This window comes from Pelmatolapia mariae, linkage group LG1 (genome assembly GCF_036321145.2).
Source record: "Pelmatolapia mariae isolate MD_Pm_ZW linkage group LG1, Pm_UMD_F_2, whole genome shotgun sequence".
NCBI lineage: Eukaryota > Metazoa > Chordata > Actinopteri > Cichliformes > Cichlidae > Pelmatolapia > Pelmatolapia mariae.
The window spans coordinates 40,126,081-40,152,320 of NC_086227.1; the positions used below are offsets into that span (position 1 = coordinate 40,126,081).

The 26,240-nt window shown below is 48.5% G+C and overlaps 2 protein-coding genes across 2 annotated transcripts in view; one reads left to right on the forward strand and one right to left on the reverse strand.

The window, feature by feature from the left end:
- Positions 1 to 319: 319 nt before the first annotated feature.
- dok4 (docking protein 4) overlaps positions 320 to 26,240 on the forward strand; it is a 66,592-nt gene continuing 40,671 nt past the window's right edge. The window contains exon 1 of the mRNA XM_063481168.1: positions 320 to 535. The gene's annotated coding sequence lies outside the window, so the exon portion shown is untranslated. The remainder of the gene's footprint in view (positions 536 to 26,240) is intronic.
- LOC134624090 (uncharacterized) lies at positions 7,320 to 11,581 on the reverse strand. Its single transcript, XM_063469075.1, has 2 exons — positions 10,259 to 11,581; positions 7,320 to 7,417 (listed from the first exon to the last, which is right to left on the reverse strand). Exon 1 carries the CDS (start codon positions 11,325 to 11,327, stop codon positions 10,449 to 10,451), a length of 879 nt encoding a protein of 292 aa, XP_063325145.1. The 5' UTR covers positions 11,328 to 11,581; the 3' UTR covers positions 7,320 to 7,417; positions 10,259 to 10,448.

The following is a 26,240-nucleotide window of genomic DNA, read 5'->3' on the forward strand; positions in this document are numbered from 1 at the left end:
GTGTGAGTGAGGCGTGGTGTAATTAATGAAGGTCAGTGGGTCTTAATACATTTCTACATCTTCACAGCAGATCAAATATTTTGTGTGGATGAAACATAAAATCAAGACTTTCCTCTGAGCTGCCTTCTGTTGTGTCTGATGCTGAAAATCAGCGTCGCTTTTTTGCCTGAGCCTTTTTTGGGGGTGTTACGGTAGGAGGCGGGTCCTGCTGGAGCGTGGCTGGCCGGCTGGGCGTGTTTAGTGTGTGTGTGTGTGTGTGAGAGAGAGAGAGAGAGAGAGAGAGAGAGAGAGAGAGTGTGTGTGCCCTGTCGGGCTCCTCTCTCCTCCTGCACGGCTCAGCTCAGCTCGGCTCAGCTCGGCCGGGAGGAACGGTGCACACAGGCGCGCGCACACGGACGCTGATCCGCACACAAACCGAACCGCCCGCGCGCGGATCCGCTGGATTTACCGGCTGCAGGGAGGAGGCTGAGAGAGCACCGGGAGCCGTCCGAGCACCGGGAGGGACCCCGCCCGGACAGCCGCAGCTGTCAGCCAGGTAACGGAGACTGCAGATGTGCGCGCGCGCATGTGTGGCAGAGTTTGCGGTGACGGCGATGTCCCGTCCGGTTCCGCCAGCCCGGTCTCCTTTGTTAGGTCACAGCGTCGCGTTCGTTTCACGCTCCGTGTTTTTGTCTGTTTCCGTGTTTCCTCGTAAAAACACGATTTCAGTAAACCGACGAACCATTTACAGAAAAGTGTTCGGAGAGCACGTTCAGCCATCAGCTGCTGTCTCTCATGTCAGTGGGTTTGTGTCACCTGTGCGGCGTGGACACCTGACATCTGCGCTCTCACGATAGTCGTGATATTTATTTGACTTCGTGGGCATTTTTTCTCTTATCTTCCAGCTTTGGGGTTTTTTCTTATATCCAGTGGTTCAGGAGGTCGAGCAGGTCCGATGGTTGGTGGTTCGATTCCTGGCAGCTCCAGTGTGCATGACAAAGTATCCTTGGGCAAGATACTAACCCAAGCTGCTGTCTGCGCGTCCATCACTGAGACAGAAGTGCGCGTGTGCGCCGTGGGGGCTCAGGTAGAGGAGAAAAGCGCTCATCTGAAAAACATTCATTAGATTTTATCTACATTTTTACTCATTGGGCACCTTTAAAAGGAAGACATCTCTTTTCTTTTGGGACATTTTTCCCGCGTGGGGCTCTTTTGTTGAATCACATTATATTTTGTTCCACTACTTTATGAAGCTGGTATCTTATTTTCTAGGTTGTTTTTATTGTCTTGTCTACATTTGAGACACATAAATAATATCTTACCGTAATTTCATAACTTTCTGAAATATTAATAAAGAAAATAATCATGTTGCATCCTGTCAAAAGAACCCCTCTGCTGGCTTCCTTCTTTGAGCCAGTCCTGCAGAGGTGCTGTCAGTTACACTCAAACACCTAACGCTGATCTCCTTGATGTGTGGTGGTCAGGTGGAGGTGTGGACCTCCTCCCCCTGGAGGAAGTGATGCCCCGTCCTCCTCCCTCAGTGAGAAATACATGTGAAGCAGAAAGAGTTTGTGTGTTTGTCACTGAATAAAATCCCTAACTGTGGATTTGGTCCACAGCCGAGCCGCCTCGTTTGGTGGATGGTGTGACTCCATGGTCGTGCAGCCTAATCCTGATCCTGCTGAAAAGTATCACAGGGTGATGTTTTCTCCTGGGACCGCTCCCCGCCTGATAATGGAGCCTTTGCTTCAGAGCTGCTAATGAACCGCGGCTCTCTGTTATCTCAGCAGCCATAAAGTGATGCTGGTAGTGAGTCTGATAATACAGGGGACTGATGGGGAGGGAAGGGAGGGTTTCCAATGAGAGTCTTTCACGCTGTTATTGCTGGAACATCACGGCAGTGGGCAAAATATCATATGATGGCATTATGGGAAGAAGGCGAGCCGGCAGAGGCAGTGTGACAGTTTGGGGGATCTTCTGCTGGGAAACCATCTACATGTGACTCTGACACGTCCCACCGACAACAGCACTGTTGCAGACCGTGTGCACCCTTTCATGGAAACGGTGCTCCCCGATGGCTGTGGTCTCTTTCAGCAGGACAATGCACTAATGCACAGAAACGGTTCAGGAACAGTTTGAGGAGCACAACAACCACTTTGAGGTGTTGCCTTGGCCTCCAGATTCCCCGGATCTCGGTCCAGTGGAGCACCTCTGGGATGTGCTGGACACACAGTCTGATCCACGGCGGTCCACCTCACAGCTTACAGGACTGAAAGGACCTGCTGCTGACACGTTGGTGCAGATACCACAGCACGCCTTCAGGGGTCGAGCGGAGGCCACGCCTCGACGGGTCAGGGGGACCGACGCAGGTGGTCATAACGTTATATCTGGTTGGTGTGGGAATCAGTCCATTTCCCATTTGAGCAGACTTCTATCAGCCATCATCTGAAAATAATTTCACATTTTAGCATTGACGTAAATGTGTCTGGTAGATGGCACAGGAAGTCCAAACCTAACCTGATATAATCAGAGATAAGTTAAACTGACACTGAGGTTAATATTGCACACAGGTGAATTTCAGCAGGTCTTTGTGCCTCCAATTAATCGGGCCTTCATAATTTCATGAGCTGTGTTATTGGGACCTGTTGTCAGCTCTTCATCTCCAACACGAAGCTGGGTCAAATTCATAGATTTATGTCCCTACAACATGAGTAATTGTCAGAGAGCAGACCTCCTGTGCTGATGGATCAGGTGTGCTGTGTGTAATTTACAGCTCTAATGGTGCAAACACGCAGCAAAGGTGAAGGCATCTCGTTAGTTTGACAGATCTACGACACGCACAGCAGCCGCCAATGAATCCTGAACGCATGCTTTTATACGGTTTCTGTGTGTGTGTGTATGTGCGCGCGTGTGTGTGTGTGCATGCAGGGCTGCATATGCTCATGCATATTCAAATCTCAATTTGGGTCTGTGTCAATCATGCCTGTGGGTGTGTGTTTGTGTGTGTGCATACGTGTGCACCGTGTTTACATCTTTGTGGGGACCAATAATTGAAAGTTTACCATACTTGTGGGGACCAACAGCTCTTATGGGGACAAAATCCTGGTCCCCACGAGTTTGAAGATATTTTTGAGGCTAAAAATGTGGTTTTAGTGTCAGGGCTACAGTTGGGATATGGTTAGGATCAGGGTAAAGGGCTAGGGAAAGCATTATGTCAATTAGATGTCCCCACTAAGATATGAAAACACGACTGTGTGTGTGTGTGTGTGTGTGTGTGTGTTTGTGTGTGTGTGTGTGTGTGTGTGTGTGTATGCGTGTGTGTGTGAACATATATATTTATATATGTGTGTGTGCTTTCGTGTGCTTGTGTGTGTGCATACGTGTGTGTGTGTGTGTGTGTGTGTGTGTGTGTGTGTGTGTGTGTGTGTGTGTTCGTGTGTGTGTGTGTGTGTGTATGCATGTGTGTACGGGTTCGTACTATCCTGGTGGGGACCAAAATCTGACTTTTACTATCCTGGTGGGGACTTTCTGCACCGTGGGGACCAAAATCCAGGTCCCCTCGGGGTTGAAAGCAATTTTCACACTCAAAATGCGGTTTTACTGTCAGGGTTACAATTAGGTTATGGTTAGGTTTAGGGTAAGGGTTAGGGTTAGGCATTCATTTTTAATGGTTAGGGTTAGGGTAAGGGGCTAGGGAAAGCATTATGTCAATGGGATGTCCCCACGAGGATAGCAAACCAGACATGTGTGTGTGTGTGTGTGTGTGAACATATATATTTATATATGTGTGTGTGCTTTCGTGTGCTTGTGTGTGTGCATACGTGTGTGTGTGTTTCTCAGTCTCTGGGTGAATGAGTAAGGGGGATACACTGGGGAGCTGGAGGGAGGGAGTGAGGAGAAGCTGGAGGAAGATAAGGAGGAGGACTTCTCTCCGGTGTTTTTCCTGCTCTAATTTGCTCTGACAGCAGCTCCTCTGGCTCAGACTGAACAAGCCTTTACACTGAGGAGAGAGAGAGTGTGGAGTATTCCCACTGTCTCTCTAACAGGCTTTAATTGGTGATGCTACAGTAACTGTATAGAGCGGTGTACTTCTGTAGTTCCACTACAAACTTCCTGTTGTGTTTTCAGCTCTTGCTAATTATCCAATATCCCTGCTGCGGATTACAAATCAGCCGATACACGAGTTGAATAATTAGGGCAGCCGGAGCTCTTTGTTATTGTTACTGTGAATTTAAAGTGTTTTCACCACAAATATCCTGCTTCCTGTGCTGCTCTGTAAAACAAATACTTTGAAGTCAAATAGAGTGAAGGAAAAATCACTGCCAGCCAAGTGTGAAGCACCAGGGCTGAAAATGATGACACACCAGCACACTGGTTTAAAGAGATCATTTCCCCCCCTCATAACCGCTACGTGGTGGGTGTGTGTGTGTGTGTGTGTGTGTGTGTGGGGGGGGGGGGGGGGGGGGGGGGGTATTGTATGATTAGGGGTTTTAGAGACAGGTGAGTGGTGACACAGGTGGCTGTAGCTGCTAGCTGTGTGCTAGGCTTCACCTCAGCTAACTGGAGTCCCTGAACTGGACCGTGTTTGTGCTGTTGGAACCTTTCTCCACAGCATGTCTTTATCCTGTCTTCCTTCTCTCACCCCAACCAATCACAGCAGATGGCCCCGCCCCTCCCTGAGCCTGGTTCTGCTGGAGGTTTCTTCCTGTTAAAAGGGAGTTTTTCCTTCCCGCTGTCACCAAAGTGCTTGCTCATAGGGGGTCATATGATTGTTGGGTTTTTCTCTGTATCTATTATTGTAGGGTCTACCTTACAATATAAAGCATCTTGAGGTGACTGTTGTTGTTGTGATTTGGCGCTGTATAAATAAAGTTGAATTGAATTTTCAAAGACATCATGTGACCAGTAATATGGCTGCTGTGAGGTTACTGTACTAACAGCCTGTTACGTGTTAACGGAGCACTGATTAGCAGGTATCTGGTGCTCCCATACAGGGTGTCTGTGAAGGTTCTCAGTCATCCAGGTCATCGTAGTCTAAGGAGCTTGGAAAGAAAAGCGTCTGAACTTCTTTAAGTTGCTTGAAGACGTTTCACCTCTCATCCGAGAAGCTTCTTCAGTTCTGGGGTCAAATGGTGGAGAGTCCCAGATTTAAACCCCGTGGGAGTGTCCCCCCCAAACAGGGATAAAAGGACCCCCTGATGATCCTCTACCTAATCACATGAGCCAAGGTGTGAAAACGGGTGTGGGTCACAATCAGCCAGGGTTTCAGGTGAGCTCATTGTGAAACCTGGCCCCACCCTATCATGTGAATTCCTGAGGTCAGATGGCCCAGGATGTGAGTGGGCATTAAGGCGTCTGGGGAGGGAACTCAAAACTGGATTATAGATGGCAGACAGTTGGTGTCGTAAACCACCGCCTCTGTTCAAAGATGGTCGCTCACAGTGGACGTAAAAGGTTTCCTTCACTCCTCTTTCAAACCATCTGTCCTCTCTGTCCAAAATGTAAACATTGGTGGCCTCGAAAGAGTGACCTTTGACCTTTAGATGCAGATGGACTGCTGAGTCTTGTCCCGTGGAGGTGGCTCTTCTATGTTGTGCCATGCGCTTGTGAAGTGGCTGTTTGGTCTCTCCAATGTAGAGGTCTGGGCATTCCTCGCTGCACTGTACAGCATACACCACGTTGTTAAGTCTGTGTTTTGGGTTTTTGTCTTTGGGGTGAACCAGTTTCTGTCTGAGTGTGTTGCTGGGTCTGAAGTACACTGGGATGTCGTGCTTGGAGAGAAAACTCCTGAGTTTCTCTGATACACCGGCTACATAGAGGATGACAACGTTGTTGCGTCAGTCTTCTTATCCTCCCTCGCTGGTGTCTGATCTTCTTTTCTGTGCATCTTTGATCACTTTATAAACGCCCAATTAGGATAACCGCATGTTTTAAGTGCTTCCTTTACATGTGTGTGTGTTCCTTCTTTCAGGATGTGGGTGCAGACGTATATTTAGCTAATATTAGCTCCTAACGTAACCCTCTCGTCCAAATATGGTGCCTCCTGGCTCAGAAGTGGCACCGACATGGCAGGTAGCTGGTAACGTTGTAGCGTTGACCATTTTTAAATCAAACTGCCTTTTAAGATTGACGTTGTGACGCCCCGCCTGTATTAACACCTGTATTAAGCAGGTAAATACCTGCCCTCCTGCTTTGGAGGTAATGTTGCTCACTTTTGCCTTCTCGGCTATCCCACTAAGGAGGAAGTGGTGATCATCCAAGATATTCAGACTTGTTGGTAAGATTAGTGCTGTTAATGACCTGCATGGTGTGTGAATTTTAAAGCGAGTCAAACTGCTTTTCCTGACAGTGGGAGTGATCGGAGTGGAGTCAGGGAGCCAAAGGCAGTGACATGAAATAATAAAGTTTGTGAGGTGAACGGAGATATTGTTGTTTTTGGTGTTTGCAGCAGTGTAACAGCATAACTGTGGAATGTCTTCATATAACAAATGAAACCTGACAGCCACATCCTTAAAACCACTCTGCTGGTGGAAGCTGTTTGACTCGCTGCAGAGCCCCGTGTGTCACCCGTCTGATGATACATTACAGGTGTGTGTTTGTGCTGCACGCTATCATTTCAGCTTATTACAGCCGTTTTCAGGTGCCGGCAGACTGATTATTAGGCTTCAGACGGACCTCTGCTTTATGACGTCTGCCAGACTTGTGTTAGTACGCATGCACATTTGTGCACGTGCACATAGGCGTGCACGTGCACATAGGCGTGCTGTGGCTTTAGTCTGAAGCTGTTATCACTCCACCATCTTCCATCAGAAATCTTTACTTTAGCACTTTGTACAGTGTGATGAGCACAAATACGTGTGTCCAGCAAACATTCTGAGTAACACTGGAATAACTAATGTTGACTAGGAGGAAGTTTGTGCAGAAGATGCTCGCTGTCCATTTCAAATGATCACGGTGGTGAAGTCCAGCCGTCTCTTCCAAAGCCAGGTGGACTTCTCGCTCTAACTCTTCAGACCAAGAAGTCACAGCATCAGGATGTTTTTCCTGTGGTTTAGCTTCTCCCAGAGTCTTTTGTTTTATTTTATTGTAATTTATAAAAGATCACATTGTGGAGGTAAGCATCAACGACACAGTGCTCTCAGTTCTCACTCCTTCTTTATTCGTCTCCAACATCAACTGCACATATCGCGCCACAAAACAGAGGAACACACTTCCTCAACACTGGGTGTGAGTGGAGCCCTCTAGTGGTCCACCACACATGCCCCCCCCGAACACCCAGCAGAACTAGTCCAGGACCCGGGGCTTAAGCAAACGGCCGGAACGGCTGAACCGGGGGGGTGGGGAACTGACAGAGGGCAACCCAGCCCGGAAGCGAGGCTGGCACTGGCGGTCAGAAAAAGCTGCAGGCGACTCGGACTCCGTTGATTGCGCGTCGCTCCTGGGGGAAAAAACAGAATCCATCAGCCCGGTGGCAGGTGGGCGGCCGCGGCGAGGGGCCTGGGCCGGGACCACCTGATCCTCTTGCATAACATGTGCAGGCTTAAGTCTGTCAACAGAGACAACCTCCTGCCGACCGCCAAAGTCCAAAATGAAATGTTTGCTGCCTGGTTTAAGAACCCTGTATGGCCCGTCATATGGTGGACGCAGCGGAGTCCTATGGGCATCGTGCCTGACGAAAACGAAACGAGCAGAGTCCAACGAACTCGGAACAAAAGTGTCAGGCAGGCAGTGGTGCACAGGACCGGGAACAGGAAATGAGTCTCTCGGGGGGCGAAAAGGCAACAAAGAGGCATCAAAACATGGGGGAGGGCTCTCAGGCAAGAATTCCCCGGGGACCCGGAGGGGCTGGCCGAGGACCAGTTCAGCCGGGGAAACCCCGAGGTCTTCTTTAACCGCGCTACGCAATCCCAGCAAAACCCACGGAAGACGGTCGACCCAGTCGCCACCTGTTAAGGAAGCCCGGAGCGCGGCCTTAAGAGACCGGTGAAACCGTTCGCACATCCCGTTAGCTTGCGGGTGGTATGCTGTGGTGCGGTGGACCTTGACCCCCAGGCCGTCAGCCATAGCAGACCAAAGCTCAGAAACAAACTGGGGGCCCCTGTCTGAGGTAATGTCAGCAGGGGGACCGAAACGGGAAACCCACGTCGACAAAAATGCTCTGGCCACCGTCGCCGCTGTCGTGGACGCCAGGGGTACCGCCTCCGGCCACCTGGTCGTGCGGTCCACCACAGTCAAAAGGTGCGTGAAACCCTGTGACTGCGGCAAGGGACCAACTAGGTCCACATGAACGTGATCGAAACGCCTACCGGGGATACGGAAAGGTTCGAGGGGTGCCTGCGTGTGCCGGTGGATTTTCGAGCGTTGGCATGGGATACAAACCGCCGCCCATTCTTTCACAGTCTTGCGAAGGCCCGGCCAAACGAACCTGGCGCTGACCAGCTTGACCGAGGCCCGGACGCCGGGATGAGAGAGGGCATGCACCGAGTCAAAAACACGACGACGCCACGAAAGGGGAACCACCGGGCGGGGGCGGCCGGTGGAAACGTCGCAAAGAAGGCGCGGACCGCCGTCCCACACCGGGGTGTCCTCCAGCACGAGGCCCGTTTTCGTTGACTGAAGGGCCAGGATGTCCGGGTCAGCACGTTGCTCGGCGGCCATAGCAGCGTAGTCGACACCGACATACACCGGAGAAACCAACACACGTGACAGACAGTCAGCGACGTGATTGGACTTACCAGCCACGTGCTGAATGTCTGTGGTAAACTCCGAAATGGCCGCCAACTGGCGCTGCTGGCGTGCGCTCCATGGGTCAGAGACCTTGGACATCGCAAACGTTAAAGGTTTGTGGTCAACGTATGCAGTAAAGTTGCGACCCTCGAGGAAAAAACGAAAATGTCGTGTCGCGAGGTGCAGGGCCAGCAACTCCCTGTCAAAAACACTGTACTTGCGTTCGGCATCCCGTAGCGTACGACTGAAAAAGGCGAGCGGTTGCCAGAGACCTGAAACCCGCTGTTCCAACACCCCACCCACTGCCACGTCGGACGCGTCGGTGGTCAACGCGATCTCCGCCGACGGAAGCGGGTGTGCCAGCAGGGCGGCGTCAGCCAGCGCAGACTTGGCTGCGGAAAACGCATGGAGGCGTTCTGGCAGCCAGTCAACCGGATCTTTGGCTGTCTTACCTTTTAAGGCAGCATAGAGTGGCTGTAACAGGTGGGCAGCTCTGGGGAGAAAGCGGTTGTAAAAATTTATCATCCCCAAGAACTCCTGCAACGCTTTAACCGACGTGGGGCGCGGAAAAGCTGAAACGGCCTGGACTCTGTCGGGCAACGGAACCACACCTTCAGCGGAAATGCGGTGCCCGAGGAAATCCAGAACAGGCAACCCAAACTGGCACTTGGAAGGGTTGATGATCAGGCCGTGCGCTGCCAAACGCTGGAAAACCTGGCGCAGATGGGACTCGTGCTGGCTCGCCGAGCAGCTGGCCACCAATATATCGTCCAGATAAACAAAAACGAACGGCAGCCCACGCAAAACTGAGTCCATCAGCTGCTGAAAGGTCTGGGCGGCACCTTTCAGGCCAAACGGCATGCGCAAAAACTCGAACAAGCCGAACGGGGTAATGACAGCGGTCTTAGGAACGTCTTCGGCGCGCACGGGAACTTGGTGATACCCCCGCACCAAGTCAATTTTAGAAAAAATCGACGTTCCGGCGAGATTGGCAGAAAAATCCTGAATGTGGGGGATGGGGTAACGGTCATTCTCCGTGGCATTATTTAAACGGCGGAAATCTCCGCACGGCCGCCACCGACCGTCCGATTTGGGCACCATGTGAAGCGGAGAGGCCCATGCACTGTTCGAACGCTGTACAATGCCAAGGCGCTCCATGGCAGCAAACTCTTCCCGAGCGACGGACAGTTTCGCAGGGTCGAGGCGACGCGCGCGCGCGAACACCGGGGGCCCGACCGTGGGAATATAATGCTCAACCCCATGCTTCGTTACCGTGCCAGAGAAATCAGGGACAGACAGCGATGGAAACTCTGAAAGCAAACGCTGAAAAGCATCCCCGGAGGTCACTACATTAGCCCGAATTACGGGTTCGGCGGCCCGAGTAAAACACGGTAGGGAAGAAAACGAGAGAGCATCAATTAAACATCTGTTAGCAACATCGACAAGCAGTCCATGAGCGCACAGAAAATCAGCACCTAAAATAGGTACAGAGCTAGCGGCAACAACAAAGTTCCACTGGAAATCCCGGCCGTGAAAACAAACAGTCACCAACCTTTCCCCAAACGTTGTGATGGGAGAGCCATTAGCTGCCATGAGCTGCGGCCCACAGTTCGCTGCTAGTCCGTCGGCAGCGGTAGGGGGAAGGAGGCTCTTCTGGGAGCCGGAGTCCACGAGAAAACGTCTCCCGGAGCGCGAGTCCTCTATGAAGAGCAGCCTTTCTGTGTCGCCAGCGGTCGCGGCTGCTACGGCGCGCTGGCGGGTCCGTTTCCCTGGGCCGTGAAAGCGCAAGGCGGCAGGCAGCGACGCGCTCTGTCGCCAAAACGCTGATGGTAGAAACAGATGTTCTTTCCGCGGTGCCGGCGTGTAGCAATCCCTGCCGTCAGCAAGGGGGCGGATGCTCCGGGGGAGGCAGGTGGAGCAGTGGAAGGCGCCGCCGGCGAGTCCGTAGCCAGGGCGTGAACGTTGAAAGTGCGGCTAGCCAGGAGAATGCGATCCGCTTCTTCAGCCAGGGAGCGATAATCCTTCGCCGGCAGAAGTGGGGAGTTTGCGAGGACAGCTCTCACGGCGGCCGGTAGCTGGCGGAGGAAGAGGTGGGCGAAGAGGAATCCCCCGTCATCCGGCCCGAGCAACGATAGCATGTTCTCCATGAGCTCGAGCGCGGTACCGCCACCCAAGCCTGACAAGTTGAGGAGCTTTTCGGCTCGTTCAGCGTCGGAGAGGGCATAGCGCCGAAGAAGCAGCTCTTTAAGGGCGGCGTATTTCCCTTGGGCGGGTGGGTCCCGGAGGAGCGCCATCGCGCGACGGGTGGCCAGCGGGTCGAGCGAGGCCACCACATGGTGATACTTCGTGTCGTCAGCCGAGATGCCGCGAAGGGCGAACTGAGCCTCCACGTGTACGAACCACGACGGGGGGTCATGGAGCCAAAAGTCCGGCAGTTTCAGCGCCACAGCGAACGTAGCTGCAACAGGAGGCGGAGGTCCGGCGGCCGCTGATGCCTCCATAGCGGAGTCTGCGTCATCTGCGGCCCGTTGCATGCTCGAGTCAGGGGTCACCAATGTGGAGGTAAGCATCAACGACACAGTGCTCTCAGTTCTCACTCCTTCTTTATTCGTCTCCAACATCAACTGCACATATCGCGCCACAAAACAGAGGAACACACTTCCTCAACACTGGGTGTGAGTGGAGCCCTCTAGTGGTCCACCACAACATAAACAATTGTTTTCGAGCAGACCGGGAGGTTACACATCTGACAACTTAAATTTTGGAGCTGTTCTTCAACCAGACCTCCCCCCTGTTCAGCATGGGGGGGTCATCCTTCTATTGATTAGTCCAAACTGAAACCAAACAATGTTCTTACTTGTGAGAAATATGCAAAAAAAAGTCATGAAAACCTGCAGACACGAACATCCTGAACACCGAGCTCCCTGCAGGTTTATAACATCAGCTGTTCAATTTATCGAACATTAACTTCAGTTTCCATTTTGGCTTCCAGCAATTATTAAATCAACATATTTGAGGGAAAAATCAAAATTTAGCTCGTTTTGGAATAATTGTCTTATTTTGGCCCTCAGAATCTCTTTGTTTTCCCTCAGTGCTCGTGGACGTTGAGTCTGTCTGACCGCAAGCTTTTCACAGCCACAGATGTCATGTTTGAACAGACATATGATATTTGGTGTTTCTTCCCTCATTTTGCATGTGAAAGACATTTATGGTGCAGTGGAGTTTCAGCTGATGAGCAGCAGCACAGGTTTTGTTAGACATGGAGCAGCAGATGGATGATAGGAGGTGGAGGGTAAATGCTTAGGAGAGATGGAGGAGGTGAGGGAATAACAATGCTGTGACTGATAGCTGTGGGACGGGGGGTAGTATGTCATCGTGTAGCACCCTGTGGGTGCATATGTCGGCTGTCACAGCAGTGTGGTTACACCGTCCACCCTCTCTGCCTCTCTCCTCTGTCCACCCTGGTGAGTTTTCTCAGACTGATTTGTGCTCCGTGCTGTGGAATCAAACGTCACTGTGGCATCACGTTCGTTTTTAAAGGGATCTCACCTGAAACCCTGATGTTAGATGACTCATACAGGGTTCCACATACTGACGAGAAACCTCATGATGGTGCTCTGGAGTCTGGAGCTGAGCTGATCATGAACTGATCTCCAAAAGGCACCAAGGTGAAACACAGAGTTCAGCCCCCCACCTGTTCATGTAAAGGTTTGATTGTAGCCGTGATGGGATTTCTAGTTCACGGAGGTTCTTTAGCTCATTTCAAACAGAGTTTTGATCATGCTGATGAGTCTTGGTCTCTTGGTTTAGTCCTTTGATTATTTTATTATATATATATTATTAGGTATCCGCCTTTCTTTTCTTTTTTTTTACCTCTCAGCCCTGAAAGGCTGATTGGGTATTGTCCTCACGACACCGTGCGGGCGGGCGGTGGCGTGGACACCCGACACTGTGAACACGATCCATCCATCCTCCTCTGTAAACCTGAAGATGGTGGCAGCAAGCTAAGCGGCTAGTCCAGATGTGCTTTTCCAGGCAAGATTTTCCGCCTCCTCCTGCAGGATCCCGAGACGCTCCCAGAAAGTTCTGGGTCACAATGAGACCAAAGTTGTAATAATCTAGAATAATCCTTCAAAGATTTCCGTGTGGGGAGGTGTTCACCAAACCTCGAACCTTACATCCTCCTCCTCGTCCTCTCACCGCCTGCTTGTTTTCTTTCTGTTTCCTCCTCAAATAAACGAGACGAGCGACTTAATTAAGTGAAAGCAGCGGTGCATTTGTAGAATGGCTCACTATCAGTACAAGTGGAGCAGACAGAGCTCTCTGTGTTTTTACTGCAAAGGATTGTGGGTGCACTCAGCTTCTGGTTGACTGGCCTTGACGGAGAGAGAGAGAGCGAGAGAGAGAGGGTCTGTAATTAGTGCTCAAGGCCAAACTGCCACATTCCACATCTGTAAATGACAGAGTGTCTCTCTCCCTCGCTCTCTCTGTCTGTCAGTGTCTCTCGCCCTCCAGTTGTTTCAGTGTGTAAACCTCCAGAGGAGAGATGAGTGCTTCGCTCCTCTCTCTCCTCCTCTTCCTTCCTTGCCTCTACCGTGCAGCTAGTTTTTGTGCACGAAGCAGCTGCCGTCATTCGATCCCATGCTACAGCTTCTTCTTCATGTCTGTGTGTTGTGTTTTCTGTGCAGTGTATTAACTATACTCCATCTGTATGCTTACAAAAGTGTGTCGTTTACAGAAATCATTTTTATTCCTCAGCTTTCACCTGCATGCAGCTGCATTAGCTGCCTTGATTAGAGCATTAAATGGCTTTTTGTCAGTAGTAATCATGCTCACAGGTATGATTAATACGCGTAAAAATGCACCTACCACTAGGCCAAAAGGTGAGCGTAACCCAGTCTGATAACACAACAGCTACAGCTGAGCTCCGGCTTATAATCCCAAAACAAGCTTTCTGAATGTGGTTAACACCATAAAAATGATTTATTCAACCAGACAAACATCTTCACATCATGCGGTTTGTGCCTCAGTCGACCCGAACACTGTGTCAAACTTTTACACAAATTTAAAAACAGCTGATAAAGTAATGGGAGTGTTTGTAGCTCCAGGGGAGGACCGAGCTCTGAGCATTCACAGGACACTTAACCCCAGATTTCCTCCACATCACAAAAAAAGGGACGAGAATAAAAATCTGGACCTGAGCTTTGAACTTTGAGTCTCCCACCACAGGATACCAACACATAAAACAGTCATTCAGATCAACTGGACACAAGCAACAACAACACAAATGTCCTCGGTGCTCCGTAACCAGCATTTAGCCTCTTCTCTTCTTAATGCGCTCCCCTCCACCCCTCTGTCTAACGTGCAGGAGCAGGTAGGTAGTGCTGCACCTTGGTCCCGGCGACCAGTCCACCACAGCTCCTGCATGTCTCCATCTCCAGTAAATGAGGTGACAACAGCCTGCTGAGCCTGCTAGTCGGAGGAGGAAGCTGCCTGCTAATCATTTCTGTGGCGTGATAACACCTGATAACAGCCATGTAATGGGCTGATAACATTTAAACAGGTGGCTGTATCACAGGTGCGCCGCAGCGCCGTCCTTAATGGTTAAAGGAGCTCAGCAGCTCCGACACACATTTCCATCTTTGTGAGATGCATTTTTAAAAAGTCACAAAGGTTTTGGAAAGAGCCGTAAACATCAGACTGCAGCTGATCTCGGATCAGTGGAAACAGCTCATCGGTGCCTTGATTCCTGTTGTTATTGCTGGACGGTCCTGAGTATCTGCAGACTTTCCTCTCCTGCCTTTACCGACATCCACATAAATAAATAAGTTTGGCTTCATCTGCATGAACTCCAAGTCAACTGAAATCATCCTGTCAGCTGTCACTAAACGCAGGCGTTTGTATAAATTCAGCAGTAGATTTTATTCTTCTTTGAAGATGGAACAGAGGACTGATGCGCTCACATCTCGGGCTTCTCTTCTCCCTTTGGCTCATTAAGGCTGAGCGTACATTAGAAGGCGTGCGGTGTTGTTTATGTATTTCTGTCCTCGCCATCAGAACTTTTAAACATCTCGTGTCCAAGGCGAGCCGAGCGGCGAGGCAAAGTTTCAAAGTTCAGCTGAATTCATATCTGCAGAAAAAGGTCACCTGACGTGTCGTCAGCTCGTCTCCTGATTGTTCTGTCACATGAAGGCACTTTTTGTTCATCACACCTTTCATGTACTAGCTCGTCAACGCACCAGCTGTTCCTGCTTCCTCTCATTTGCTTCCCATTACAGAAGGTTGTTTGGTTCCAGCAGAAGATGTCCTCAGGTTGAATACTTTTGACCTCGCCGGTGCATTAACACAGCTGAACACATATGACAGGAAGCGTTCGCTTTAGTTTCTCCAGGACAGAAACTAAAGCTGCCCTTTGTCACAGATTCTGTTCATAAATTTTATGGACAGGATTTCCAGAATTTCTAGGCGTAGTCAAGGTAGAAGGATCTCATCGTTGCAGATGACGTGGTTCTGTTGGCTTCGTCAGGTGGTGTCCTTCAGCATGAGAAGCAGTGCCTCCATGTCTGAATCTATGGCCTTCAGCCAGTAATGGGTGGAGTGCCCAGTATCTCAGGGTCTTGTTCACAAGTGAGGAAATTGACAGATTGGGGCCATGGCTGCAATGATGCAGACGCTGCACCGGTCCATCGTGGTGAACAGAAAGCTGAAGCGAAGCTGTCCATTTGCCTACATCCTCTCCTGTGGATGGCTGGCCTCTCCTTAGACACATGGTGAGGAGTTCAGTCATTTGGGAGGGTTCATAGCAGCCTCTCCAGCTGGGGTAGTTTGGGCATCTGACTAGGATGCCTCCTAGGTGAGCTATTCCGGGCATGCCCTCCTGGGAGGAGGCCCTGGGGCAGACCCAGGATTCAATGGTGTCTTTGCTGGTCTGGGAATGTTTCAGTCCTCCACCAGATAAGCAGGAGGAGGTGGCTGGTGAGAGGGAGGACTGGGTTCTCTGCTTGGGCTGGTGCCCCCGCGAGTGGGACCCGGATGGATGGATGGATGGATGGATGGAGGTGGTTTTGTCTGTTTCATCAGTTTTACATCCTGACTGGTGTTTTTCTGCATCAGTCAGACTGTGATGTGTGCTAATAGAGTACATTTAAATGTATTTGATTGTAAAATCCAAAAGGATGCTTGAGTGAGTCCCTGTCCTGAAAGAAGCAGGCATGAGCTGCTGGTTTGGGTCTTCTCATAGAACAGCTGACAGGAAGGAGAGAGCAGAATCACACTCGTCCTTTGAGACGGCCTCAGAGGTCACGGCGGGACAAAAAAGTCCTCGTGTGTTGTTGTGTGAGTTTACTCATTTCATTCCTCAGAGAGCATCACTTTAAAGCAGGTCATTGTGTTTGTGTGTGTGTGTGTGTGTGTGTGTGTGTGTGTGTGTGTGTGTGTGTGTGTGTGTGTGTGTGTGTGTGTGTGTGTGTGTGGTGATTTGCTGCTCAGACACTCCCTCCTCCCAGTGATGGATGGAAGGTTGCTGGCTGGCTGTCTTCGGTGTCAAACTGATTTCTGATTGGCTGGCGTTGTATCAGCCTGCATGTGACAGCCTCCACAGAGAGAACTCAGCTGATAATAAATCATTCTTTTTTTTTTTTGATAGCGAGTCAACAGAGCAGCAGTGTGATGTATATTTCATCTGCACCTGCCTTTGAAACCTGAAATGAATCAATGTGAGCCAACGAGAGGGTGTTTATGAAATGATGCTTCACGTCTGAGACTTTTGATTTGAAAATGTCCTGATGTGATCTCTGATTACCTGTCGTGGGATACGCACCTTTCCCTAGTGACCAAAGGTTGCCAGGGGGTCGTCAGTTGCTCTTGTTGACATGCAGGTGGATGGTGACACAGGCGGCTGTAGCTGCTAGCTTCACCTGAGCTGGACCTCTGCATCGTGTTTGTGCTGTTGGAGCCTTTTGGAGCATTTTTAACGACATCATGTGACCAATAATATGGCTGCTGTGAGGTCACTGCACTAACAGACCGTTAAAGAAGGCGGAGCTCTGGTTTTACTGAGAGAAAAGCATCAGGCCACACCTCTTAATCTTTGAGTTCAGGTGTGTTCAGTCCTGTTGTCACAGGTGTATAAAATTCAGCTCCGTGCAGTCTGACTTTACAAACATCTGTGGAGGAGTGAGTCGTTCTGAAGAGCTCACTGTAAAACGAAGCTGTTTCAGAACCGCAGCAGCTCAGTCATGAAGCCATGACTGAGCTTCAGTCATGGCAGAGACTGAAGCTCTTTACAGAGACACCGAGTGCTGAAGTGCAGGTGTGTAACGGTCAACGACTGCGGAGCTCCGAGCCATCATCATCAGCACAGACTGTGAGCACCAGGAGCTTCGTGTCTGAGCAGGTCTCAGTGCTTTGGCGCATGTAGTAGGTTCTCTACCAATCAGAACATGTCCAAGCATCATTGGATAAGACCCTGAGCTGCCCACAATGCATCACAGTATGTGAATGTTAGATGAGCTGCTTAGACGATTGGGTGAATGAGACTCGTAGTATAAAGCGCTTTGAGTAGGAAAGCACTATATAAGTATAAGTAAGTCTATGATGGCTGATGTTTTGGTGGTTACACGCTGTGTCTCCATAGAACTGCTGTCTGCTCTGCAGCACAAAGATGAATGAAAGAGGGCAACGATGCTGCAGCTGTTCGCCTGTGCTCCTTTTTGTTTGCTCTGTCGTGTTTCTGTGGCTGAAGTGTGCGATTACCGTCGGTGCTGCTGAGTCACGGCCTGTCACACTCTGACAGCGGGGATGAGAGCGCCGGGTGTGGGCTGCGTGCTCGCGTTGGAGTCTCTGGGCGGTTATCCTGGCAGCGATCTGCTTCTGGTGGTTGTGTTTTGGAGCGAAGCAGTCGTTGATTATTACATTAATGCGGCGTGGACTCGCACAAACTGCGGTCGCAGCATAATCGAGTCGTTATTTTTCTGCACACGTGGTGCTGATGAGCCGATAAAGCAGCTGCTGCCTGAGTGTCTGAGTCTCTCCTGGAGCGTGACTGCAGATAAGGAAAGAATGGAAAGCAAAGTTCAGACATTTGGGAAAATATGCAAGTTTGTTTTTTTTAAATCTGCAGTCAGATCAGAAGATTAATAACTGTCTCGTCTCTATAACGGCACCTGTGTACGTTGGTTTGGCACAAAGACTGACACTGAGGTGAAGTTCCTGCGTATGATGACAGAAAGTGACCGGCTGTAATCGCATATTTGTAGGTTTCAGACTGTGAAACAGGCCAGACATGTGTGATTTATTGCAGCATGCATCCCTCACAGAGCCTCAGTTTGGGCCACATGAGGCTTCACAGCGAGAGCATCAACAGCCAGCTCGGAGCAGCCTGAATATCACGGTGGCAAAATTACGACTCTGTCATTTTGTTGTTGTTGTTTCTTTAAATCTCACATCGTGTTTCAATTGTTACTTTTCTTAGAAGAAAATAAAAGCAAAGTATTGTTGCAGATGTCGTTTGCCTGTGCTGCAGAGCTTCCTGCGGTGACACTGACGCACTTCAAAGTTGATGTAGCAGAAACACTTTGCAGTATCTCTTCCTGTCTGTGGCTCCGTATCTGCTGCATTCAGAGTGATGACAGAACTTCTGATCTTCAGATTCATGGCCGTCTCGCAGGTCTAGTTTGGCCACTATATCACCGTGACGACAGCAGCTAAAATCTGTCAAACACGAAACAAAACAAAGTGTGCAGAGCGCTCGGTTTGGGCTTCATATTTACAGATCAGTGGGATAATGTAGGTAAAAGACTTTGATCTGTATTGAATTCATTGAATTTCCATTGTCTTCAGTTCTTTAAGAACCACTGAAGATAAAATGTTCCTTTCAGTTTCTTGCTCTAACAGATTTGTCTTGTGTTAAACTCTGCAGACATGCAGAATAATTCGAGTCTTTCAGTGCATTTGTCACCATTATAACCCTTAAAAAGCTTTATTGTTTGGATTCATCAGCATGTCAGTGAGTCACAGGTGAGGATCAGCTGCAGCATGGCGGTGTTCATTACAGATGTCTTTCAGTACTTTCAGAGTTTGAATACATGCGTGTGGACCACTCCTGCTCAGGTGAGACGTGATATGGTGGCAGCTTCCATGTGACCCCCACTCCCACAGTGTCATCATTATCCCAGTTTTGACAGCAAAACGATGTAATTAATAGACTATAAAATCATTTGAACTCCTATCTGCATGGAGCTCCACCTGAACCATTTTGCATTTGAAATGGGAAATTCCATGTTGATGGTACCGTGCTGCTGCACACACAAGAAGCCATCCATTCGTTTTCTGAGAGAGCTGAAGCAGGTTAGACGTTTGATTTGTTTCATGATGCTCTTGATAGAAAGCTTCATTATCCAGCAGACGCCTGGAGAACGTGGAGGTCAACATTAAAGGAAAAGTACTTCAACTCCAGCCGTCCCTTCAGCGCCTGATGGTTTATAACCATTGATTTAGTCTCCTCCCCACTCTGCTAATTTATGAAGCCCTCATCTGGTGCCAATAAAGCAGCCAATGAGGTGAAGGGAAATAAAGAAAGCGGGAGAGTGTGACTGCTGGCCTCATGTCAGAATCGATGTGGACATCACTGATGATTCACGTGTTTTTGTTTTAGTGGAAACTCGTAAAAAGTGATGGAGAGACGGCAGCTTAACCACCAATTACAGCCTCTGATTGTCTTTGGTCCAGAACGGCGATGATGATCCGAACACGGACAGGTTAATCAGCCGTGTGTGTGTGCGTGTGCGTGTGTGCGTGTGTGTGTGTGTGTGCGTGCGTGCGTGCGTGTGTGTGCGGTGCCTTTGGTCTGTATGTTGTGTAAAACAAACCTCTCCTTCGATCCTCCTCTCCACCTGTTTGTGTTTGACAGCAGGTGTCTAATATCTGTGGACAGCTCAGTGGTCCATCACAGCACGGGCAGATGGTGTTCGCTGGCCAACACCCTCTTCCTCCATCCTTTTTTCCTTCCTAGATTCCTTCTTTCCTTCCTTCCTCCATGCAGTCCGAATAAAGGCACGTCCCTCAGTAGCCTTGAACTTTGAAAGCCCTCATCAGACAGCAGCAGTTGCCAAGCAGTCAGTGCTACCCACTGTGACCTGTGTGTGTGTGTGTGTGTGTGTGTGTGTGTGTGTGTGTGTGTGTGTGTGTGTGTGTGTGTGTGTGTGTGTGCGTGCAGCTGAGGTGCATTGATGAGTTCTGCGTGGATGTTTTGCAGCTCCTCTGATTGTTTTTTGAACTTCAGTTGTTTTTATGTTTCATCATTCATGCTGTTTTTGAAGCCCTTTTTCTATTTATGAAAAATAGTCGAATGTGATAAAGAGAATGATTTCAGTCAAGCACCAACCTCTGAGGCTGAAAATGCAGCCACCACTGATGTGGGGACACCTGCAGTTCCTCAAATGCCCACTAGAGGCTCCAGCAGTGAGTCAGTCTCCATAGACTCCCATGTTAAAACTTTCCAGCAGAATAAACATGTTTACAGCCTGATACACAAACTGATTGGTCTGTGGATCATGTCTCCCTTCACAACATCTGTACAGGGGAGCATGGTTGTAGACCTCTGGTAGGGCCGATGGGTGATCAAGAAGGTGGGGTTGTCATAGATACCAAACCTTGTTAGCTCTCTAACTGCTTAATACTAAGGAACGATATTTGAGGTTTTAGCCATCAAAGTAACAAATAGGATCAGCTGTTTCAGACCTGCTTTGGCCTCTAAGCATGATCTTAAATCCATTATAGATATTTTACTTTTTCAGCAACCTCAAAATGTTTTACAGACTCGTGTGACTCCTTAAACTTTGTGTAACTTATAAATTGTCCTTCAAGGTCAAATTCCTCACTGGGATATTTTGCAGTGAAGTTAGTGCTCAATGTGCAGTCACATGCAGTAATAAGCTGTTGTAGTTTTACATGAAACTTGAATGTTGTAAAGAGCAGGTATGATGCTGCAGTGATTCCAGATGTTGAAGTGACCTTGGATCATTCATCCATTTCTAATAAACTCGGTCTTCAGCTGATTGAAGAACATTTAGAATCTAAATAAATGAATACACTTTAATGGTTAGAAAATCCAAATCAGGGTTTTGTCTTAAGAAAACTGAAATAACTCACCAACAGGAAACAGCATTGTGCTGCCTTATTCACCTCATGTGTCTTTAATCCAAAGGTTCCAAAACGATCTTGTAAACTGAAGTTTATCTGTGCAGAAGGACGTGAGTCCGATTTTCTCGCGCTAACTAAAGGAGTCCTGCAGGGTTTCAGGACGCATTTTATTTGCTTTAATAAAAAACAAAAAGTCTTGTTAGGAAGCTCAAAGTGAAATTGTTTTTACTTTGGGAATAACTCCTCCCTCCTGAGTCTTGACTCAGTGCATCATGTATCTCATGTTTCAGAACAAATGCAAAGTCTGCGGCTCATCTTTGCAGACTTGATTTGGTGGGCTGGTCTTCTCCTCCACTGACAGTCTGGGAAAACAACAGTTTCTTACTGTGTTCACTGACTTTGTGTGGCTGCTAGCTTGCCCAGGTCTCAATTCTAGGATTTTAATTGGATGTTACTGAGGACTAATTAGCAGGTGTGTGTGTATGCTTGCTCCCACGCAGTCTGTGCACGCACACTGATAAATAAAGTTGGCTGACAGCTCGGCACTCCATCGTCACTTCCTGCTCAACAACCAGCATCAGCTGAAATGCTAAAGCTCAGGCTTTAAACTAGCTGTCGACGTGTATATGAGTGTTTTCCATCTACATAAGCATAAGGACATTAAAGATGCACTTCGACCTGTTAGTCAGTGAAAGTGGCCAGCGTGAAGGTTACGCCATCACAGCAGTGAACAAGACACAAAACCAATTTGCTGTTTAATTTTTACAGCAAATGAACGTGATGGAGGTGGATCGCAGCCTGATGACCGAGTCCGCTGCTGCCAGAGAAACGGCACAGATGGAGCCGATGCCTGGACGGTGCCGCTGCCATGGGCCGGGCTGCAGCAAGTGAAGCTGAGTCTGCACTCAGCTCCAGCTGTGCAGGTGCTCCGGCGGAGCCGTCGTGTCAGGGCTCGGCTCTCCGTTTGTTTGTAGCAACCAGCCAGCCTGCCTGCGTCATTTATAGAGGCTGGTCGTTTAGCCTGGGAAGCCAAACTAACACTAACCAGGTTTTCTGTGCTGTGCAGTCCAGTTAGTGTGAAACTGGCTTTGGATGTATAATGCTCTCTGTGTGGACTGCAGGATGCTGTAAAATGACTGCTTAACTTCCAGGACTTCAGGGTTGGAACCAGGCGAAACAGGTTATTCCGGGTGTGGAGCTGTTAGCAGCTCTGTGAGGTGAAGCTAACACACTGATATTGTTCCCAGGTTACTCTGAACAGCGTAGATCAGCTGAGTCACCTGCAGGAATCCAAGTTCGTCACTGAAATGGTTCAAATTATACTTGTGAGTGAGGCTCCCCTACACAGACATAATGCTTAATACCAACATTATATTAGGTCCTTTCAGAATATTAATGTAACAGGTTGACAGTGCTGGGCCCGGCGTTATGTTTCTATGTTAGTAATTAGAAATGTTCAGCAGATTTCAGAATCATTCCTCCAGCTTGTGTGCACTCAAACTTAATTTACACCAGTGATGGTAAATTATTTATCAGCGGCGTGTTGTTCGGGAAATTTTGGCCATTTGTTTTCAGCATTTCAGAATTAGCTTTCATTTCAGGGCTCACTGCGAAGCCCGGCTGAAGCCCGGCTGAAGCCCGGCTGAAGCTTTCGGATATCTGCCAATAAAAGTGCAGGACAGGCTGAAGCTCTATTATGCATGACTGTATGAACACAGGCTGGCTGCTTGAGTGGGAGCAGAGTGGAGGATTGATAATTCAGTTAAAAATATGAAACCAAATCGTGGCTGTCAGGACTCAGAGCTCTGCACATCGTCTGCTTCCAGCAGCTCCTGATGACATTTGTCTTCAAACTGCGGGAAAAGTGAAAGCGGGAATGATTCACAGGTGAGAAAATGTCAGCTTGTTTACATCCAGCGGCGACGCTGTCGTGGAAAAGTCACCTCATGAATGAAACATTTCGTTTATCTCAGGTTCAGCGGCACGGAATCGAGCAGCGGGTCAGGGCTGTTCTCGGCACAGGTAGCAGCGGGAGAAACACGAACGTGGAGTGAAATGAACTCGAGACACTTACAAAGTGTCACCTACAAAAACAGTTTGCACATCAAATATCAGGGACGCTACAGATTAAACCTCGGTGCTCCAAACTCCTGATCCCGGGGGGAGGGCGTGCCCATCCCGACTTTGGTAAGGCCATCGTGCTGCGTAAGAGTCACGTCGAAGGAATCTACCGTGACCCAGATAAGCAGGATAACTGGGACGTGAACACGTGCACAGGTGCGCTTAAAAAGGCAGGCAGGAAGAAGCAATTAAGAAAAATCCTGACATTTAAAAAAAGGCGAGGATGTCTCAGACTAACCTAGATAGCAAAATGTGTGCAGCCCAGATCTGAGCCGATCCACAAATGTTTATATATGACAGGTTACTCCTGTATGTGCTGCTGGTGGCCAGGTGTGTGTCAGAGGTTAGTATGACTCTTCCAGCCTGCAGCAAAGTGTTTCTACGGTGAAGGGGAACACTTTATTGTGTCCGGCACTAACAGAAAAAGCCTGAATGAGATCCCTGCAGCAGCTGCTCTGTATCGACACGTCTCTGCTTGTTTCAGAGCCGGCGACGTCACAACGAGCGACCAAATGAACATAATTGGCACTTTGCTGTCACCGTCACTGTACTCTGTGCTGCACACTGATATTATACACCCGGCCGCCTGGGGAGGTTTAACGTCCTAACGTGTCATCAGTCCTGCTGACCAAATCACATCTTTTCAGGCGAATGCAGTTATTATTTCTTCCTGAGTGCTGCCTGTGTGTTTTTTCTCGGGCCAACAATGAATTCAGACATTTCAGCTTCTGCTGGGAGAGCTGCGAGCTGTTTCTTGCGTTTTCTCTGAAGTGAAAAAGTGTGACGCGTCGCCTCGTGAAAAATGGCTCAAAGTGCTCGTGGCGGAGTCGGTGTGTTGGTCATGTGTGCACGTCACCATCTGATATGAGACTGGAGACGGAGTGTCTCTCTGTCTGTGGCCCCTCTCCGTGTGTGTGTGTTTATCCCCATCGTTATCTGTGACAGATAGTTATAAGCAGACAGACTGACGCTTTCCCAAGTGTTAGCCTTGGGGCGTACTGGGGAGAGGCATGAGGGTGTGTGTGTGTGTGTGAGTGTGAGGCAGAGAGAGGAAACAGGAGTATCTGAATTTCTCTCTTTAATATCCGACCTCCCCACTCCGAGTTTGTCTTTTTTTCCATGTCATGCTCTTTTTCGTTCTCATCATCACGTCTTCAGTGAGCTCGTGTACCAGCCCTCCTTATTTTACTTTTTTAATATCAAACATACAAAAACATGAATGCTGAAACACTGAAACCTGGAGTTCCTCTACTGTCCAGCAGAGGCAGCAGTGAGTCAGTCCCCATAGACTCCCATGTTAAAACTTTACAGCAGAAATAACCATGTTGATGTTTGCAGCCTGATACACAAACTGTTTGGTCTCTGTGGATCATTCCCTCCTTCATACCAGCTGTACAGGGGAGGATGTTTCTATAACTCACGTTTAAATTGTATTAAGGCTTAAAGTTTGAATTATTAGGGGCGTGGCCTCTGTGACTGACAGGCGGATGGTGACACAGGTGGCTGTAGCTGCTAGCTGTCTGCTAGCTTCACCTGAACTGGACCTGTTACTGTACTAACAGACCGTCCAAGAAGGCGGAGCTCCAGGTTTGGTGCACAGTGAACTTTGATGATTTTAATTGAATGTTATTGAGCACCAATTAGCATGCACCTGTGCCTGAGTGATGTTCATGTTCACGTCTTTGGAGGCAGACTGGTAATCAGTCTGACTAGCTTTAGCTGATAGCTTAACAGTCCTCCTTCCTCCAGTTATGGCCAACCAATCACGGCGGTTTCTAGCTTTATGAAGTCTTTGCCTGTTTGTCCTTCATTAAACAGTATTTCAGAATAATATTAATTTAAATTTCTAAAAAAAATCATATTTTAGCTTGAGACAGAGTCCTGCAGACAGAAATATTTCTCTATGCATTGGTCAGTTTTGAGATTTTGGGGTATTTTCCTTTGATAACCTAACAGCCTAACGGTTTAAACAAAGATATAAAAGCCGTAAAGTTCTCATTTCAGCCTCAAATTCATGTTTTCGAAGCATTTTACTGTTGATTACAGATCTAAATGGTACGTGGCCACACTCGAAAAATTATTTTTCACCCTGAATAAACACGAGGCAACAATTATGATCAAAGGATTATTTATTGTAATGTTTAATCTTCAGGGAGGCTGACCGCTATAAACCGAATGTATGAAAATCAAGTAAACTTCATTTGATCAGATCCATTCAAATTCATATTTTACAAAATTACATGTAATTAAAATAGGCAAAGTCAGGATTTGGGGCATGAATTTTTTTGAGTGCATCAAGGCTAAAATCAGTGAATACGAAGAGCATTAAGTTCCCTGTATGTCGGTATTTTGACATGTTGGGTTTTGTGAGTATATCAGGATTTACCCTAACGCTGGGCTGCAGTTTGGAACCTGTTATAAAAACTTGGTTCCTCATACGTTAAAACTGACAGTAAATCATACACAGACATAAATGCCAAAGGCAAAATTTGCTTTATTACTGGAACTACTAATTTTAAATCCAAGAATCAGGGGGAGGCTCACAAGCTCTGCTCTCATGTCTTACTGTTGTCTGTGTGCGTTTCAGTGTTTGTCATGGCAGCAGGACGGATGAATAAATGAACAACTCTTTGCATAAAACATAAGAGCAAATAGGAATTAAACCTCTTGTCATTTGCTCGCTCACAGTGGGATGAAGTGAAACAGGAAGCAGATTTCATTGTCAGATAAACAGACTGTAAATGTTAGAAGGCGTTCACTGATGCAGCCTGAGGGAGACCGGAGAGCATCTTCCTCCTAATCAGAGCTGCTCAGTAAGGCTCAGCTTCGCTCTCAGGTCCTCGGGCTCAGTGAGAGATCCTGCACACACTGAAATGCAGCTTCGTTTCTTCCTCTGCTCCGACGCCGGAGCCGTCAGTCTATTCGTTCCTCGCTAAAATACTGCAGACGAGGCAATTGTGAGCTCGGGAAATGAACTGCGTCGTGTCCTTCTGTCACATTAGAGGCCACTTATAGTCCTAACTGTACAAACACAGAAGCATAGAAATGTCCATGCTTTATAATTCCACTCAGTTTTATTTACACATCGCACATCACAGCAACAGTCGCCTCAAGGCGCTTTGTATTGTAAGATAAAGAAGCTACAATAATACAAAGAAAGAGCAAGCACTTTGGCAACAGTGGGAAGGAAAAACTCCCTTTTAACAGGACGACAGCAGAAGCAGGCTCAGGGACAAAACTTAGAGGACGTGTATTTATGAATCAGTCAACAT

What these genes read in the sequence shown, in the direction of transcription:
- LOC134624090 (XM_063469075.1), bottom strand. Translation starts at nt 11,327, where the DNA reads ATGTTGGAGACGAATAAAGAAGGAGTGAGAACTGAGAGCACTGTGTCG.